The following is a 19,720-nucleotide window of genomic DNA, read 5'->3' on the forward strand; positions in this document are numbered from 1 at the left end:
AGTGGGTGTGATGTGTGGACAGATGGTCAGCTGTGACAGTAGCATTTGACACCCTCCAGCTTTGTGCAGATGTAAATGCCTTCACCAGGCATTAAGCTCTGTGATGGTGCCCAGAGCAGGCAGTGGGTGTTTACAGTTTAATTGTGCTTATTTTACACTGGAACTGCTCCAGGGATTTGCTCCTGAATCACCAGCACGGGAGTGTGAGGGCAGGATCTGGGCTGGACATCACTCTGGTGTATCATCCCAGCTCAGTGAAGGATGCAGTGCTCTTGTGGGTAGTGGAAAGCATACATCATGCTCTTACAGTAGATATAAATGAGGGAGAATCAGAGCTGTGAAATAGGCACAATGCAAGGTATACATTGTGGTTATATGGATGCAAGCAAGAGGAAAACGGGAAACTTTCAGCCAGAAGAATTCCATATGTGCTCTAATTCCAAGTAGGATATAAAAACTGTTTATTGCCTATAGGAATGTTACAGCAGTCTTCTACAGGACCTTCCTAACAGTACTGGGAATTAACACTTAGTGCTTTCAACCCAGTTATCACACTGCAAAGCTTTATATGCATTTGGTGCAGGAAAAAACAACAGCAAACTCTAGGGAAAATGGAAAGTGGTTATCTCCTGATTTTCCTTTATGTCAACTTTGCTTGCAATTTCCTGTGCAGATGATTCTACTATAACCACAATTGTGTTTAGGTTTTTTTCTCCTCACTAGACTCCAGGATTATTCAATGGACAACTTGATTTTGATCCAACAGGAATTCAATCTTCCAATGTGAAATAGAAAGGCAATGTTTTCTGGAGGATTTTTGCCTTATTCGAAAGCTGAAAGGTATGTGCATCTTTAAGTCTTCCAGTAAAACGAGATATGTTTCCTTCATCCTAAAACCAGAACCCCATTTGGTAGGCAGGAAAAAGAGGGAGAGTCACCTCATAATAAACAGGAGTTAAGGGGAGTTATTTGTATAAAATAACAAAGCTGCACCAAATGCAGGATATCAAGCCTATTTCTGTCATTAATCAGGAAATTACTTTCCTTGCTCTTTGATTCAGTTGGGTTTCCCATACATATTAAATAGCTACTTCCCAGAATTCTGTAAATAGCTTTCTACACTTTGTGGCTTTTCCTACTACTTCTTGTTTCATGCATACCGTTATTTTGCTTCTGAAGCATTTTAGGAAATATATATGACAGCCTAGAGGACACTGGGATGAATGATTAAGAAGGCACAGAAGGAGGGTGTAAAACAGGGCAAGACCTGAGATAGCTTTTGAGGCATTACTGACAAACAGGATATTGAGAAGGTTTTATGAATTGCATCAAAAAAAGAAATAGGAGGAGGAAGAGGAACTGCAGGTTTAATTTAACAAAGAGGAGGAAGAAGTGAGCCACCTATGGAGTGCCTGGTTTTCCTGGGCATTGAGACAGTGACTGCAGGAGACCTCCTGCAGGCGACTGGAGGTGCAACCTTTTCTTTTCCCCTCTCCTCAGGGATGGCAGCAGTGCTATCTGAGACTCTGCCCTCTGGGCCTTTGGCTATTAATAACCGCAGGATGCCTGTGCGAGCAGCCTTCAGGAGTCAAATTCACAGCACTTTGCATCAGCACTTTGTGCTGGGCAGAGCCTCCCTGCACCCAGGCACCCTGGGAGAGGGGGGCTGCTGGACAAGCCTCCCCAAGCAGCACCCAGAGACAGCACCCAGAGACAGGCTGGGAGGAAGCAGCCACTGCTGAGCTCTGGGGCAGGTGTGTGAGCTGGTCTGAGCCTGGCACTGCAAGCTTGAGGTGAGTTGACTGGACAGCAAAATAGTGCAGATGCTGGAGAAGTAAAGACTGGTTTGGCTTGCAGCACCAATGACTGCTGCAAAGATCAAAGAACAAAAATACAGAGGAATTGAACCAGGGGACAGAGCTGAGGGAGAAAAGCCCTGGTTTTATGTAGAGATAGTGAGGATGGGGTCTGAGGCTCCAGCAGCTTCTGGGAGGACTGAGAGAGCAGCAGTACCATGTAACTCTGGTTACACTGCTGTCCCTTTCCTTATGCTAAACCAATTGCATGCAGTGGGTTTTTCAATCTTCAATCCTGCTGGATTAGTAAAGAAGGACAGCAGAATGGGATGGACTTGTCCTCACTACTGCTTGGGAATTAGTGTGATGAGCACAGCTCCCCACTATGGCTGTCTCTTTCTGCCTTGCCCCAGGGAATCCGTGTTTGTGTCCCACAGATGATTTCTCTCTGTTTTGCCAGTTTTAGGAGCCATCAGATGGGCCATAACCTCTCACCTCTGCTGTCTCCTGGCAGCATTGCCCTTTTCCTGTCAAGCAGGGCCTGCCTCTTTTATACAGCCAAGCAGATGTCTGGCTCTTGAGGAGAATGTGCAGCGTGTGCGTCATGGCTGCACCTGCTCACACTTGCTTTGGGAATACCCCAGGATGAGCTCGTTTGTGATGTGAACTACACAGGCAGCATCTCAGGAAAAGGAAAAGCCTTCAAATCTGAAAGGAAAACTAATCCAAGGGAGTAAGTGCCAATGTGATTGGCACTGTTTTGCTGTGGCTGGGCTTCTTTTAACAGTTATCATCACTCCATCACATAAAAATCATGTTGCAAAAGAAGTAATGGTGGAATAATAGTTCAGAATACACAGGAGATAAAAATGTCTTGATCAGAAGGGCACAAACTCCTAGTTACAGCTGTTTGCTTGCTAGTTTTAAAATATAACTCATAGTTCAGTAAAATACAAAGAATCACAAGGACAGAGGTGGTTAGATATTGCTGCTGCTGAAGTCAAAGTGTCTTTGCCCATTTTTATTTGAGTTGTATTGTAATGTATTAGGTGGGGATCTGTCCCCTATATGCTGTTATTTGGGCATGGACAGTGCTGAAGTGAAGCCAAGACATTTGCTCTATTTACATTATGTGTAATAACCCCTAAGAAGGACTCTAGAAACTGCCTGAAATGGAATTGCTGAGATGTTCCCTGATGTTCCCTGGCTTTGCAATTCAGATCTCTCATTCTATCTGGGGACAGATGGGGAACACTGTACCAGAAGAAATCTCCCTCTTCTCCTCTTTCCCCCTTCAAAATGGTATGGGATAAGATCAATACATAAGATACAGATGCAAGTGACTTCAAACAAATTGAGTGAACAACTTTAAAAGGCTTTCCTGTGCCTTCCTCCTCCAGCTTTTCTGTATCAAAACAGTAGCAGTCATAAAAGACAGAACTAGTTGGAATTCTGTTTTGTTTCTATTTTTTTTTCCCTTCCAAACTTGCAGTATGGTGACTTTCTGAATACCTATTCTAATTCTAAAAGGACTATATAAACATCCAAACCAAAACCACACATGATGCAAAGTGCTCCAAATAAATTACAGCTAGATCTGAAATCTTTATCCAAAAGTAAATATTACCATCTAATGATAACTGCATGCTATTATGACACTGCATCATAGAGTAAATTTTCAAAGTGACATCCTGTTACTGCAGCACAAGACGATAACAGAGTATCCCTACAGCACATGTGGATTCTGGGAAACTGCCTTGTTGCAATTAAATTGCCTCTTTTGGATGACAGTGCTATAAGGCACACTGGCAACGCTTCTGCTGGGATCTGCTACCATATTTTGTCAGAATGCTGGGTCTCCAGAGAACCCCAGAATGGCCTGCTGGTGATATCCTGTATGGGATGATACCTTCACTAGCTCCATCATGGGAAAGGGATAGAAAAGAACCTGTGCGTGAAATGAAGGCTGTGTATCTTTTACCTGTAGATGGCAACTAAAAGAGAGGCAAGAAATACATTTCCAGTGTTTCATTCTCCATTTCCTTGTGTGTTTAGAGCAAAGCAGAGAACTCTTTGTGGGAATGCCCCTTGCAGGGACTCCTGCTCCTGTTAAAAGGAAAAAGTCCACTAAACTCATTGGGAAGCTGACACATGAAGGTAAGATATGCAAAACTGCACATTTAAGAATCGTTTGAATTTCAACTTGAATTTCAGCCTTTAAAATTTCACACCTTGACTGATTGAATTCCCAAAGCAAGACATGCAGTGAACATACCAGGAGGCAGAGCCACAAATTTTACTGAAGCCCAGCCTTCAACCACATCACATTTTCTATTTTACAGCTAAAAACATTGCACACACTCAGGTCAAAAGTCAACCTAGATTACACTCTGTAAACTTGTATTCTCCTGCAGCATTAATTTGGATGCACATCAGTGTAAATTGACAGAAAACATGATCTTTAACAGATGTCAATATTGCAGTGCCTAGATACATTCTACGTTGTTCTCTCTCTTATAATCTTTGTCTCATACTTATTTTCTCCTCTGTGTGAGAGAGTTTCTTTGATTCCAGCACTCGTTAGCTGAAAAAGACAAAGTCTCTTAGAGAAGTTAATAAAGCAGGAAGAATATAACCTGGAACATTTTTCTTTCTACAGAACATGTGTATATGGGGTAGGGTAACTTTTAAATAACTGTGATGTCCTTATCTTTTCTTTACTTTTGACAGCATGAGGAAGGTTGTAGAGGTTTGGAAAAATAGTCATTTTAGGCACTACCAAGAAATCTTGCTGCACTGACTGAAATGCTTCAGATGTGGGAGACACCCATCTAGCTCCATCCCTATGCAATTCTCTAATGCATCCCTATGCAACTTCTCTCTGCAGATTTGCCTTGATTGCAATCCAGAGTAAATCCCAAACATCTGTATCCAAAGTGTCATCAATGTAAAAACTTGGTGCATAGATAGTTTCCTAAAATCTTAATTTAGAAGATAATTTGGGTGTTTTGAAGTCACTACTGATGCTAGGAAGCAATAGACAAAAGACTTGACAAAAGACATACTTCAGAGTACTTCCTGAAGTGTCTCACTGTATATGTTTTGTAGCTATGCCACAAGAGGCGTCCAAGCTGAACTTGGGGAAGAAGATCAGCATCCCCAGAGATGTGATGCTAGAAGAGCTTTCTCTCCTCACTAACAAAGGATCCAAAATGTTCAAATTACGTCAACTGAGAGTGGAGAAGTTCATTTATGAGAATAACCCTGATGCCTTCACTGACAATTCTGTGGTAAGTTGAAGATTAAGACTAAAATGCTACTCCATACATTCAGGGAAAACAGGAATGGAGTGTGCCCAAGCTCTCTTCTGTTTTAATGCTTGTGGGCGGGAGGTAGGGAGAGTCTACTAGAAAAGGAGTGAATGAAGAAAACAAAATTACATAAATACACAAGTTTTATTTCCTTTTGGCAGCAGCATTAGTTTCCTCTGGCAAATATTTGGTATCACACATACAGAAGCATGACAAAATTCAGTACTGAGTGATGAAGGAAGGCTGCATATTTGGCAGCTGTTCAGACCTCAGGGCAGAGCTAATTGGTTTTGTACCCATTCCATTTCTTCTTTGCATGATGGCAATGATCCATCCAGGTTTGACTTCAGCTCCACTACATGCAGTTGTATTTTTAGTCTAGGGATACTTTTATGCTTTCTGCTGGACAGAGTCCTCTGCTAATATCTGCAAGCTCCACAAGTGAAACCTCTAAGCTGACTCTGAAATATTTTCAGTTAATTTGCTAGAAGTCCAGTTTGTTTTCTTCTAAAACATTGTCCTTTCCAATGTGGTGTATAAATACAGATATTCTTTTTCTTTTCCCTTTCCCCTGTATTAGTACTGTTATTTAAACTTTCTATAGTTAGTTGCAGGTGTAAAGTCTTTTGAAGACACTTAAATTTTACAAATGAAACTCTCTATTTGCATGATTATCAGAATTCAGTAAAACAAACAGAAAATGTTTAAGGTTCATATGCATTTTGATGTACCACCTCATCTTCTGATGTTCTTTAAAGTTGGTTTGGTGATATTTTATCCCTTTATGGCATCTATTTTCCAGTCCAAGGAAACTCAAGGAAAACAATAAAAGTTAAGCTGAAGAAAATATTTTGCCAAATGAAAACAGACTATCTTTTAGTACTCTGATATTTTCAAAAGCAGCATTAAGAAAATATTTGTGGCTCACTTTTAAAAAGTACAAGTTAAAAATCAGAATGTGGAAAGATGCATAACTTTAAAAAAAATTTAAAAAAATTAAAATTACAACAGTAATATTACAGATTAGGGATGACAGACCAGAGATACAGCAAGCATATCTCATGATGTTAAAGTTTCTGCAGTTTCTTCACCTCTTTGTGTTTTAAGTAATTTCTTCAGTGACCTATCTCCTAGAGAGAATGTGAGAATGAATGCTATGTTGAACTTCAGACTCCACAGATCAATACCCTAGAGAAAAGCATGCTGTTTTTATAAATACTGAGCAATCTCAAAGCTCCTAAAACATATGAAGGCAAATCATATGTGAGAATCTGCTGCAGTGAGTAGTGAGGATATAATAATTGGATGGAATAAAAAGGCTAAAGTCCAAAGTCTCAAAAATTTGAGGGTGCCACTAAAGAATGTCCTATCAGGACAATCCAAAAAATATAAGCTGTGACAAACTGACTCAAGACTGGACATGCACAGTCACTCCACGACTAACATGACAAATGCTGATGACAGTGGCTTCTCTTTTGTTCGCTGCTTTTCCTAATTTGTTTATTCATCTGTGCCTGACTTGCATCCCACACCCTTTCTATAGTGATTCTCTCTCTCTCTCTCTCTTTTGTAAGAACACATCTGAACCCAAGATCTTTTAGCATTACTGTTAAGATCCTGTGCCATGGAAAAATGTAGTCGAGGGTTAGAAAATACTCTAAAAAGCCTAGGATTTTCTTTATGGCTTTGCTGTAGGAGAACCATGGCATGGTCTCCAAACAGGAGCTGGCATTCTGCTTAAAATCTTCCATGATTTGCTTCCAGGTCTTCTCTCCACATCCATAGTACAGATAACAGAACTCCATTGGTCAGTGCAGGAAGACTTTGGTCTGCCCTACAGCCCTCGCTTGGGGTCAGTTTAGCACGATTGAAACATAATTGTTACTGTTTTCTGGCTGCTCCATGTGCTCGCTGGTTGCATCCACTGCCTTTGCGGGAAACTACTCTCATCCCCGCAGGCAGCACGAGTGAGCAGCTTTGCTGGTGTCAGATCATTAACAAAAGCTGAGCAATCGCAGCAACTGAGTCATTGTCTTAGAGACCTGGGTGCTCTTGAGCAGCTAAAGGCAACAGATCTGAAGCCTCTTATCTTCCAGACCATCAGGACAGCGCCTGACCTTAGCACCAAATAACTTTCATCAAAAAGCCCTTTTGATTGCAGTATCTGATTAGCTTTCATTTACTTTCCTTTCTTGCTCCTCTATCTGCTCAAAGGCAGATGTAGAAAAGAAAGCTTAAACAAAAGATAACTGTGTGAGAAGGATAATGGCAGACTAAGAAGACCTACTGCTACACCCAGTTACTTCCCCCTCCCAATTAACTTCCATTTCCTTTGCTCTCCATCCAAAAGAAGTTCTTGTGTCTTTGAGACTGTGGGACAGAGAGGGAATTTGAAGCTGGTGGTGTGTTTTCTGCTTTCATATCATTAATTAATTGTCTTGTCTTAAAATATTCTCAGGACACACTTAAGAAAGCAGGGCAAGGCAGGTCTGGGATGGAGTACTTTCCCACAAAAGAAGTTCACCAGCAAGATAATGTAATACAAAAACACACAAAGAGAAAGGTTATTAAAAATAAATCCAAACCATATAAGGGGTTCCAGAATAGCCTGTGCTGTAGCCATAAACCTTCCACACAAGGGAGAAGATCTCAGCAGTCATGTGTCATTGACCCACCCTTCTGCTTCTCTCCTCCTCCTTTTACCCCAGCCAAAAATTCACACTGGACAATCAGATCACTCTTCTTACTTGAAGTAGAGGAAAGATATACATATTGTGTACATGAATGTCAGACAGCTCCACGCAAAAATGAAAACTTGTCACTCTGTCACTGCTGCAGCTCTACCCATCCAGTTAAAGGCAAACAGTAGCTAAACCCCCAGGGTTTAGGAGTGACAATTCCCAACATGAGTAAAATGAAATGCACTATCTACTCTGGAGCTATTTTCAATACTGTGATTCTCTTGGCTTGCAAATATTCAGTACAAGGGGAAGGTTTTAGGGAGGGGTGAGTTTGACACCAGAATCCTGCCAAACAGGGAGAATTTGGGCAACATCCTCCTTGTTTGGTGCTGTGCTGGAAAAGCTGGGTTCTTCTGAACCCTGTCTAGTAAACCAGATGTAGGATTTCTTCTCCTCACCTCAGGCTGTGTGCCTCCCACAGGAACTGTGATTCTCTCAATATCTCAGAGGATATTTTTACTTCATTATGGAGCTGGAAGATATAAGAAGATATAATTTATTACTGACTAAAGACCATGATGAAATCCCATCTTGTTATGTGCTCTATTACTGTCTCATCTGGCCAACTAGAGAATGAGGGAAATCACTACATTTATTTTTTCATGATGAAACTGAACCATGGGGTAGATTAATGAGTTACCCCCAATCACAGACAGAGTCTCAGTCTTGTCTTTGGATGTCCTAAATCCCACTTCACCATTCAGCAGTTAATTGACCAGCAGTTCACAGACCTTTTCTTCACAGTGCTAAATGTGTTTGGCCTCAAACACATTAAGGTCATGTGAAATAATATTTCTTAGCCCTCCAGCCTCACTCATTATTTATTAGCCCTCCACCTAACTCCTTTTGAGATCCTACCTCTGCTTTTGAACCTCAGAGTACGACATTGCTGTCATCAAGTGGAAACTTTCTAACACCTTCCTGCCAGGCATTAAGGGGAAACTGAAAACAAAGCCGTAGGTATGTGTCTTGGATGTTGCCATTACTCTGTCTTTCTTCCAGTAAGAATCCTTAAATATAGTCCTTCTGCTAGTCAAAACCTATGGCTTGATTTGGGTTACATAGAGGAGACCTTCCTTCCTTCCCCTTCTTTTTATGTTTTATTATCAGATCTTAAATTAAAACAATTAGGAAGGTGAAACAAACAATATCTAAACAGACAATTATGAGCAGTAATACCTCAAAAACCCACAACCAAAATCCCCACCTTGGTGCATTCTTACACTCATTCACAAGTTAAAATAAATGCAGCTTCCAATCATGGCAAAGCTTGTATGGAAACAAACTGAAATGTGTTGGCAATTTCTGCTGGACTTCAGGTGTCTTTTAAGCTGATGCCAACTGTGAAATAAAATCTAAGAAGTCGAAAGAACTGGATTACTGCTCTTCTGGATAATGGCAGGAGTGGCTCAATACTCTTTTTTGTGCTGGACAAGAACTCAGCAGGCAGAAGTAGCAGGGAGAAAATTGAAGTGATCGTGTTACAAACCGAAAGTGATGCTTCACAGCAGACAGCAGTACACAACCAACCTGCCTCAGAAATCTTCCATGTTAAATACCCAGGCATGATACAGTGTCTGATGGAGAAACAAAGATGTTATCATGCAGCTGCTTGGTTTATTACAGGAGCGTGCACTGATGGCTCTGTTTGCCCCTTAATGTACTTAGATGAATGTCAATCAAGATCAGGTGAGGCAAGGTTAAAGGGGAAATGTTAGGAAAATAATTTTTTCTAGGAGTTCTGTCCTGCATGGAATGTTAAACCTCTTGAACAAACATTACAGGATAATTGCAGGCTAAAATACAAGTCTCAGGTTATGATCTAAGTGGAGTGAGCGAGGTGAGATGTAACTTCTCTAGCAAAATGGGCCTTGCTGCACTGGAGCTGGAATGGTGCAGAAGATCTGGAGGTCCCACTCTACCCAAAGATGTGTAAGAGTGAACAGGGAGTCCAATGCATTCTTATTCAAGAAATGACTGGTGTGGAAAAAGCAGAGTAACAGAAAAAAAGAGCCTTTTATTTTCCAGAGCAATTTGTTGGAGCACTGTCAGAAAACTCTGGACCAAAATTCTGAAACACAATTTCTTTCATCCATGAAGAAAATGTGGCAAAGATGATAGAAAATACACAAATAAGATATATATAATTTTGGCTAGCATTAGATAAAAATTCCTGTTATTTAGATGGGTAAAATCAGGCACAGAGGCAAAAAATATTTTGCCTAAGATTAAACAGCAACTCAGAAATGGACCTGGAAATAGAAAGCAGGAGCTCAACCTGCTGTCCTCTTGGGTAGCAAGTTTAAAAAAATAGTGTAAGATGCTTCAACAGCTTCTTATTTTCATCCTTTTTTAAAAAGTGAGTCACAGATTTAAGGCTATGCAATTCCAAATGAAGGACTGAGGCCCACGCTTTGATAAAAACAGCAGGCAGTCCATGAGAGTCTCCAAGTGTCTGAATTTTAAATCTCCCATCTCACAATTAAGGAGCATTTGAGTGGCTGCCACAGAGACAACGCAGTCCAGTAACTTCAGAAGTGTTAGTAACTACATAGGCATCAAACATTTGGGGAGCTCTTTATCAGGGAGGTGGAAATAGAAACACATTTGGTGGCCTCAATCATTTTCTTCAGGGCACAGCAAGGAGCTGAAGGGGAGCACACAGTGTCTCTCCTGGGGACTGCCTGCAGTGACGTCAGGGCCTTGAGATACATAGAGATCTCAGCTCCATTAGTTGGATCATCTTTCATTATCTAGTTTTTATTAGGCACATGCTCTAGAGAATTCAGAATTTGTCCACCTAAGCACTCAGCCTGCAGGGGCAGGCACTTGCTAGCACTAAGGACTTCAAAGATAGAAGCCAAATTTGTTTAGCCAACCCAGGGGACCCATCACGTGAACATATAACAAATGTTCTCTTATTAGAATGGATTTAGGGATGCCCAGGGACTGATAATACTCACTACCTCCAACGATGCACAGACAGGAAGAGCTGTGTGGTCTGTCCCCAGAGCCAAGAGGAGAAGATTGTCAACCATCTCAATTGACATTCCTGGACTTCTCTCCTGGAACTTTTGTGATGTGAATATTCATATGTAAAAGTTCCACATGCTGTTAGCAGTGGCCCAAGACATGCATTCTCCTCAAGTGTGAGCTCCAAACCTCTAAAACTCTGACCAGAGGGGTGCTCTGAGTACTGGAGACAAAGCTGTACCTATACAGCTCTGACTATGTTGAGAGTCCTGCTTGAGGCTGTTGTTCCTGAGCTCTACTGTCTTGGAAAATCTTTCAAAAATATTAATTTCCCTTTGCCTCATGTTAATTTGAGCTAAGACAAACAAATGTGGCAGCCAAACTTAAAGAAAATTATATTTTTGTTCTAGCAGGTGAGTAGACTGGGGTGTTGCATGGAAAACATGTCTTTCCTGTCTGAATGGAGTTGTCTGCTTTTAGCAGATCAGATGTTTTCTCAGCAGGCCCATGAAGAATCATGAACTAGCTTAAGGCAAATCAAACTAATTTAATTTGCAGCTAAATAAGCTTTAGGAGTGGCTTTCCTGATACAGACCTTCTGTTCCAGAGAAACTTCATTCCTACTTAGTGATAATACTGCAATTTAAAATAACACCAGATGACAATGATGCCCCTCCCTAGTCACATCAAATACTACTGTGAGCAGAAACAAAACAGCCTGTTTTACTGCAGGTCATGTTATGCTGATGCTTTGTGACTTTTTTTTTCTGTTGCAGGAGAGGCAAGTAAGTAACCACAGGAATGGAGAAATAAGCATTTAATTCTCAGAAAGGGCACACAGCATGGGTGAAACTTGAAGGGAAACAGATGCAAATTCTGTTTTGAAAGCAGTGAGCAAATCAGTAGAAGCATTACCCTTGCATATATATTAACAATTTGAAAATAACCTCATTCTGACCCCTAACCCTCAAAATATCCTTGTTCAGTTTGCCTTTTTACAGCTACATAGCTGCCATGTATAATTGAGCAGATTGCCCTGTTAGCTCCTCTGTACAGCTTCATGCTCACAATCCTCTCCCCTCTCAGCGCTTCCTGACATTCACAGGAACGTTACCTCCTCTGTTCCTAAAAAGGGAATTCCCTGCAGCTAGGAGAAGGACAGACAGTCCCTAAAGGCCCCGGGGGCACCAGCTCTGCCACTTCAGCCTGCAGCTGGCTGCCTGCCTGGGTTGCAGCCTGGTGACCTGCTGTGAAACCCTGGACACTGTTGTGGGAGACACAGGGAGCAGAGGGTTAGCTAATTCTGCCTTGAGCCTTGTGGGGTTTTCACTTCTCGACTATTTTTAGCTGACTGAACAGCTGGCCTTGGAAGCCTGTTTACAGCCTGGAAAGCTTCTTTTTGCTAAACTGTGCTAGGTGTAAGAGCCCTGAGAAAGCCTTAACCCTTTGAGAGCCATCTCTGAGGCTGCCTGAGATTAACGTATACAGGTAGAATTGCAGCATGAGGAACCACAGATTTATTCAATGTCATTCACGTGTATTTGTTGCATCTTTGTGCATCTAATAGCCAATCTCCTAGTCCAACAGGAAATACTATATGCAATATATAACCCAGGTTACTTGTATTGTATAGTTATGTCGGCTGTACTACACAAGAGATATCTTTTTAAGTCTGACAGGAATCAAGCTTAGGATGTCACTTAGGACCAAAATGTAAAATATTTTTCTGAACATGCTGTATCAGTTTCTATTCCACACGGGCATTTATTGAAGATTCTGTGTGCAAAGACAGGATATTGTACCAAAATGTATTCCACAAGGTCTATAAATCCTGCATGGATTGCTCACTCTTTTGCTACATACTGCAGAGATTGTGCCTTCTAGCCTGGACAAGGGAGAGTGAATAGTCTGCAAAATAAGACCCATTTAATTTTACTGATGGATACAACTTTCTTTCTTGCCCTATCAGTTAGATTTGGCTTGCTAATTCACATATTGCTACAAACAAAATTCTTCCTTTTTGTCATTTCCCCCTTGTGGTCTCCAGGAAGTATTTTCTATTTTCCCTGGCTGTTATCTTTTCAGTTTTTCTCAATATGTAAATACTCCTCCCCAAGCAGACCTTCATATATATAGAAAACAGGCAAAAAGGCAGACATGTCCCTGGCTTTTATGTTGTCACAGATACCCTGCTGTTCTGGTGGCCTGTAACACTTAATTCCCACACTGTAATCAAGCTGGGGTTAACTTCGACATGAAAACACTTCCTTTTTCTTGCCCAGCTTGTTTTCCCACAGGTTAACTAATTTTATCTCTGTTTGGACTTTTACCTGCTCTGGCAAAAGCTAAATTTCCTTTCCTCTCCTCCTGTATTTCTTAGTCATCATTGCTGGGGACAACAACACCCTGATCACATAAAATTACTATGAGGTGTGTGTGTTTCCATTGCCACTTCTTCTGTTCCACAACTGCTGCTATACTTAATAAAGAGAACACTCACATGAAGTCCTGCCACTTCATGTAACGGAGACACAGAACCGGTCAGATCATAGAGAGTTCACACTGTGGGACCCAACCCTGCAAACACGAATAGACCGTGTCCTGTAACAGAGACTCAACCACACTCTTTTCTCCTCCTCTAGGATCACTTTCAGAAGTTCATCCCGCCTGGAGGGCACTATGGGGAGGATGCTCACGGCTATGCCCAGGGGCGGATGGTAGGGGGAATGCCAGCCGGGCAGTACGGCTCCGGGGCTGGGCAGCACGGCTCCGGTGCCCAGCACCATCCCGGGGTCCCTCCTAGGCCCGGGAGCAGGGGAGGCGCCAGAGACGGTGAAGGGGAGCACGCAGGGAAAACATCTGGAGGTGGTGGAGAAGGAGGTGATGGTGCTGACAAAGGCAAGTATCTCTCTGCAAGAACAAGAATCTAAAGCTAGCAGACCACATGCCAAGCCTACTCAATAATAAGCAAATTAATCTAACACCTGGATTCTTCTAAACAAAGTACCAGTGTAAAGTCTGGAAGAGTTGAACAGCTTTTAGCTTACTGGCTTTGTTTGTACATGTCTATGGTGCTCAACCATAGGCAGGAGGCAGAAATACGCTCCTTGACTGGATAACAGAAATTACAGGAAACTTACCTGCTGAGCTCCTAAGGCTGATAGGGCAGTAGGCCAGTACAGCCATGCCATGCCATGCCAGTGTGGCTCTCCTTCCTTCCAAGGGTTTCACACTGTGATATTAACTCTTTACATCAGTGGTCTGATCTGAGTATCAGACTTGAATATCAGAGCCCTGATTTCAAATCAAAGCTTCTACCTAAACAAAGAACACTTTTTGGATGATCTGCAGAAAGGAACAACAATATTTCTGAAAGTTATCTGGTAAGCATCACTGGGCCACTGAGGCAATATCTTTATGAGTAAAAGTAGTTTTATTTCAATTTACTCTTTGCCTGATTTTATCCTCTGTTTAGTTTGGCCAGAAATCTCTAGAAACAAACATGTAGTATAAGAATCAGCAGATAAAATCCTAACTTTAACAGCCCTTATAGGTTTTTACAAAAAAATCAAATTTGCTTGGGAACAAGGAATAAATGCCTTGAGTAACCCAAAGGAATGACTTGTAAAATCAATTTTTTTTCATTTACATTCTGGAATAATGTAATGTGCATTTTATATCAAAATCAGCTTTTACATTTCCTGTGAAAAAGCAATCTGTATAGACTCTTATAGTCTTCTTATAGGAGATTTTTCTTCATTGTTATCCTGTGTGCAGGGAGAAGGAAGATTAATATCATCCTGTAGCTTTCACTGCAGAGACAGATCCCAGCTGCCTTTATGTTTCATCCCTAGCAATCAATTTGCTGGGAAACCGCTTAGTTTAAATACTTCACAAAGAAAGGGGGGAGTAATTGTTCTTATTTTTTTTAATGAAAATGAGATTCTTGTAAATGTGTGCAATTCTCTGAAAGCAGGAAACCCCAGGACCTGGCATGATTTGAAATAAGTAAAACAAATAAAGGAGGTGTGATAAAAAGGAAAGATTCAGATAATAGTGTTTATTCTTTGCCACTTAGTTCATAAGGATTTGTTTTCTACACAAAATTGTAGCACCATGAAAGCACCAGGATGTCTCTCTCCATTAACCTATTATTCTCATCTGCCCTAATCAAGCTAAGCAGATGTCATTGCTCAGGAGTTTTAAGATTTATGAAGGGTGAAAATATTTTAAGTGTGCTACATATCAATACAAAACTTATGCTCTTACTAGCAAGGTGGTATTATACACATTTGGGGGAAGGGATGGGAAATGCAAAATGAAATCCCTTGTTTCAACTCATTTGCTTAATGGAGCAGCTAGAAGATAATCTAAAATTTCTAGCAATCAAGTGTCTGACTTTACAACAAAGTGCAGCTCTAGTCACTGATAGGATTTTCCAGTGAGATACCACATAATATTTGCAAACTGCTTTCAGCCATCCTGAGGTGATCGAGACAGACTTGTCTCTAACATCCCAGTGCAGAAGGGGAAAAAGATGAATGTCTGTTCGTGTAATCACAAAGAGAATGCCATCTCATGTCTGCCACAATCTGACAGAAAATAAAGAAAAGTAAATTAAGAAATTATTTAGCATCTTTCCTCATATAAAGCTTCCCCCCTGCTAGTGAAAGAGATAATGAGGTGAGGACTTTGGTTCTTTCTATATGAGCTACCAAAAGAAGAATGAAAAATTAGCTTTCAAATATATGCTTTAATGCAAATTCCTGGACAAGTGGCTCTTAGAGTATGGTACTATCTGCTTTTGTGGATAAGGACAAAAGTGGTGTATGATTGTATTTTTAAAACAGAAATCTAACCATAAAAGTTTGGATTGATGTAGGAGTTACAGAATCTGGAAAGGAAGCTGGTGCCTCAGCTTCAGTAGCAGATACAGAAGCACAATGCAGTTAGAGTGCCATCTAACTAGACTGCTTTACCTTCCTCTGTTTACAGATGGAAAGTCAGGAGGCAAAAAAGTTACTATATTTAAAACTTATATTTCCCCTTGGGAACGAGCGATGGGGATCAGCCCTGAGGACAAAAGTCAGTTCTCCACGGACTTACTGTCATACAGCCCCAAACCTGATTTCCCCCATTACAAGTCTTTTAACCGGTAAGTCTTCTTAGGTAGTGAATGCAGTTTATTTATCAAGAGAAAACACAATAATGCTGACCATAGTCCTCCTGTGCACTGTAAATAAGTTCTAATTACGTGTCATTTTGCTTAGCACAGTCTCCAGTAGATGAAATGTTTGGAAGGCTATAAAGACAAAATACATTAAGAGCTGGAGATTTTAATTCAGATTATGCACAGAAAACCCATGCACTTGGATAAGAGGACTTTAATCCTATTTGTCTTTCTTTTTCTCCTCATTTGACCAGGAGATGTAGCTTGCCACTGTTTCTTACTGCATCCTTTTGAAGTTCAAGAGCTCAGGAAAAATACTTATGATCTGCAGCCATATGCTTCACAGCATTTTAATTTTGCTAACCTCTCTATACAATTTTTCCACTCACCTCCATAGCCTCAGACATCAGTTCCAAGGGCAGACCTACATCTCACTCATTTCTGCAATAATGCCTGCTACATATACAGAATACTAACACCTGTGAAAGGTGGATGGTTTGATGGAGATTGATGCAACAAGGGTGAAGGAAGTGCACAGCAGTGTATGTGTGTGTTTACATAATTTTTAATACATAGGCAATGGATATATCTATGTTCTCATGAAGGATTTGTTGGCCAGTCAACTGCAGCAGGACCAAAATTTAGAATCTTGACAAGTTTGACTATTTATTTTATAAATCCTACTGTCTACCTATGCTCTGTTTGCTAACTCCATGTGTTCCCCTATGCCAGGACTGCCATGCCTTATGGGGGTTATGAGAAAGCAGCCAAACGGATGACCTTCAAAGTGCCTCAGTTTGATATCTGCCCGTTGCTCCCAGAATCTCTCATGATATACAATCAAAATTTCAGCAAAAGACCCTCCTTCAACAGAACCCCAATACCTTGGATGCCTTCAGGAGACTTCTCAGAATACCAGACTGCAGCCAATGTGCCAGTGTGTGGTGAAACAGAAGAGCTGTAAATCTCCACTGCCAAGACCTTCCCTTTTTTCTCAGCCCTTTCTATTTGCAAGTTGATAGTGAGGAGCAGAAAAATGCAACTCTAGTTCTGTCAGCTCCTCCTTTCTTTTGCCTGTAGCCAAGACAATTCCCTAGCAGGTTCTAAACTTCTCTTCACTGTATTGTTAATCTAAACCAGATACAGTTTGAGGAAAAGGAGCTTTTTATTCACCAGCACATAAGAGGCCAAGACTAGGGAGGTGTTTTTCTGTTTAGCAATGCTACATGCTGCCTGTCTGATTGATAATAAACCTGTTTTGTCATATATTAACAAAAAAATAAAACGCCAAGATGAAAAACAGCTTTTGTATTTTCTCCTTAAAAACTCCTGAAAGAATTTAGGGATTAGCAATAACAAAAGTTTAAATCTCACAACGAGACTATTAACCTGGGATAAAAGATCAGGGACTGACAGGGATGGCCATAAGATTTATATATATCCAGATGGCTTGGAAAAAGTGATAGGGAAGAACGATGACTTTGAGAGGTAATTAGAACAGCATCAGAGATGGAATAGCAAATCAGTCTGTCAGCAAAATCAACAGCTTAAAGTATTTCACTGTCACCTAGGATTCCCCAGTTTTCCAGAGAAGAAACTAGGTGACAGCTTAAGCAGTTTGGTTGGGTTTTTTCCCATTTTTTTACAGAAATCATGAAGTCAATAGGTTGGGAAGCAACAGAGGCACACCCAAGTAAGATGGCTTGCCTCTAGTTACAGAGCAAGAAAACAAACACTTTAATAACAACAGAGCTCATTTGATACTTACCACAGTGCATTGCTTATTGAAATACACACCACCAAAGTCTATTCCATTTCTTGCAGCAGTTTCAGCAATGCCACACAAACAGGAAGAAAAGCAGGCACTGTGGAAAACCACTAAAGAACTCCTGCTTGGAGACTTGTTTGGAATTCTGTTCTGGTGCCTCAACACCTCCTCCTGTAAGCAGGGCTGAACAGCTTATTCGTGGGGACAACTTGCACTGAAGTACTTTTAACTTAGGAGTTTCTCCTCCTCGTATAGAAATTTCTGCAGCCATGTATTTGATTTTTATTCTGTTGGGTAGTTATGTGGTTGGCATTATTACAGGCCTCTATAAGGCTACTGAGAGGGCTACTGTAAGATCTCTTTTAAATTATGCTAATAACAACAACAAGCTGCAGAAGTAATTAACAAGTAATTTCCTAATCTTTCTGCTGCCATGGCTAAAGAACATTTATTATATAGCCTATGAAATTATTAAGAAGTATCCCTAACTCAGTTCTGTGACTAAACTTAAAAATATTAAGGTGCTATTTTGATCTAAAGGACATTTCAACAAAAATTAAAAATCTCTGTTTGAGCTCTGTTTGGAGATAAGGTTGCTGTTTTCCAATATTTTAAATCAATCTAGCTTTTTAATTGCATTTCAACTAAGGAGGATGGATTTTTTTTTTCCAGTTCAAAAGTGTTTCAATACCAGAATTCAGTCCACAATGACAAGGCTAGAAATTCAGAAAGTCAGAGGAAATGTCAGAGAAAACAATGTGACATTAAGCAAAATATTCTCCCACTAAATAAGCCATTTATTCCCTCCCCTTTTCTGACACATATTTTAGCCTACCACAATACAGAATTACATAGATTTTTTTTTTTTTTAAGTGAAATACATTATGCTTTCATGGTAAATATGCCAGGGATAGCAGAAACAAGATAGTTTGGTAGCCATATGGCACAATCTGTTTTCAGTAGCAGGTATTCCAGATGATGGGCCAGTTAAGGAATGTCAGGATGCACAGAGGACTGGCTGCTCTGAGGAAGCACCACCACAGACAATCACAGCACAGGTTTTGGGTCCCCCCAGGAGACACCAGTGCAGGCCAGCACCTCTACAGCACCTCTGCAAAGGACTCCAGGACTGTGTCTCATCTTAAAAGAGATTTTTGGGCCATAAGTGGGATGAAGCTCCAAGATGAGGTTAGTCAGGGCAGGGAAGGGCTGCACACAGGGTGCACACAGGGCAATGACAGCAAAATGTTTGGGAATTCCAGCAGAATCACAGCAACTACTTAAATTCTACGGTATCATAGGAAAAAAGGCTGAATAAAATAGATCCTTAAACATGCAGAGACAGGTAAGGAATAGAAGCAGAAATAGCACAGTGCTCTCTGGTGGCCCCGTCTCAAAGCTCCCAGGTACAAGGAAAGCAGCACGATCCTGCAGGGAGCTAAAGGGCTGGGCAAGTACCCAAAGCTCTCTCTGGTTCACAATATCCTGTTGGACAAGGGGTTTTGCCAATACGCTCCATTAACCCAAACCCTAAACAGGGATAGAAGTTGCAACGTCCTTGGAATTAGTACTGTACCACTGCAAATTATTAATAATATTGCTATAATTCACATTTGTAAGCTGTTTCCTCAGCTTTGGTACTTTTGCTTAATAAAGCACAAAGCTCTTCTTTTTGCCAGTGCACTTTCAATCTCAAATCCTGTCAAGCAGGATTTATGTGCTTTTGTTCCTAGTACAAAATGAGAAATACAACACGACATGTTGTAGAACAATTCAGACAACTACTGTCTTGTTGTTTACACAGCCTAAATTACATGCTAGTTTAGTCATTATGCAAAGTAACGTTACAAGTGAGAGAAAAATCAGTAATCCAAATTCTGTCTCAAAAATAATTACTTTGAGTAAGGCTTTCAGCTACTGTTAATCAGGGCAGAAGTTTCTCCATAATGATCAAATATTTA

At 40.7% G+C, this 19,720-nt stretch overlaps 1 protein-coding gene across 2 annotated transcripts; it reads left to right on the top strand.

The window, feature by feature from the left end:
* The first annotated feature begins 1,608 nt into the window (after positions 1–1,608).
* MYOZ1 (myozenin 1) lies at positions 1,609–17,293 on the top strand. 2 transcript variants are annotated; one of them, XM_083866393.1, is made up of 6 exons: positions 1,609–1,793; positions 3,852–3,953; positions 4,905–5,086; positions 13,464–13,719; positions 15,817–15,976; positions 16,724–17,293. In XM_083866393.1, exons 2-6 carry the CDS (start codon positions 3,878–3,880, stop codon positions 16,953–16,955), a joined length of 906 nt encoding a protein of 301 aa, XP_083722519.1. In that variant the 5' UTR covers positions 1,609–1,793; positions 3,852–3,877; the 3' UTR covers positions 16,956–17,293. The 2 variants fall into 2 exon arrangements, with proteins under 2 accessions (XP_083722519.1, XP_083722520.1); XM_083866394.1 differs by lacking the exon at positions 3,852–3,953.
* Positions 17,294–19,720: the final 2,427 nt, after the last annotated feature.

The sequence above is a fragment of the Zosterops lateralis genome, assembly GCF_965231275.1.
Source record: "Zosterops lateralis genome assembly, chromosome: 8".
NCBI lineage: Eukaryota > Metazoa > Chordata > Aves > Passeriformes > Zosteropidae > Zosterops > Zosterops lateralis.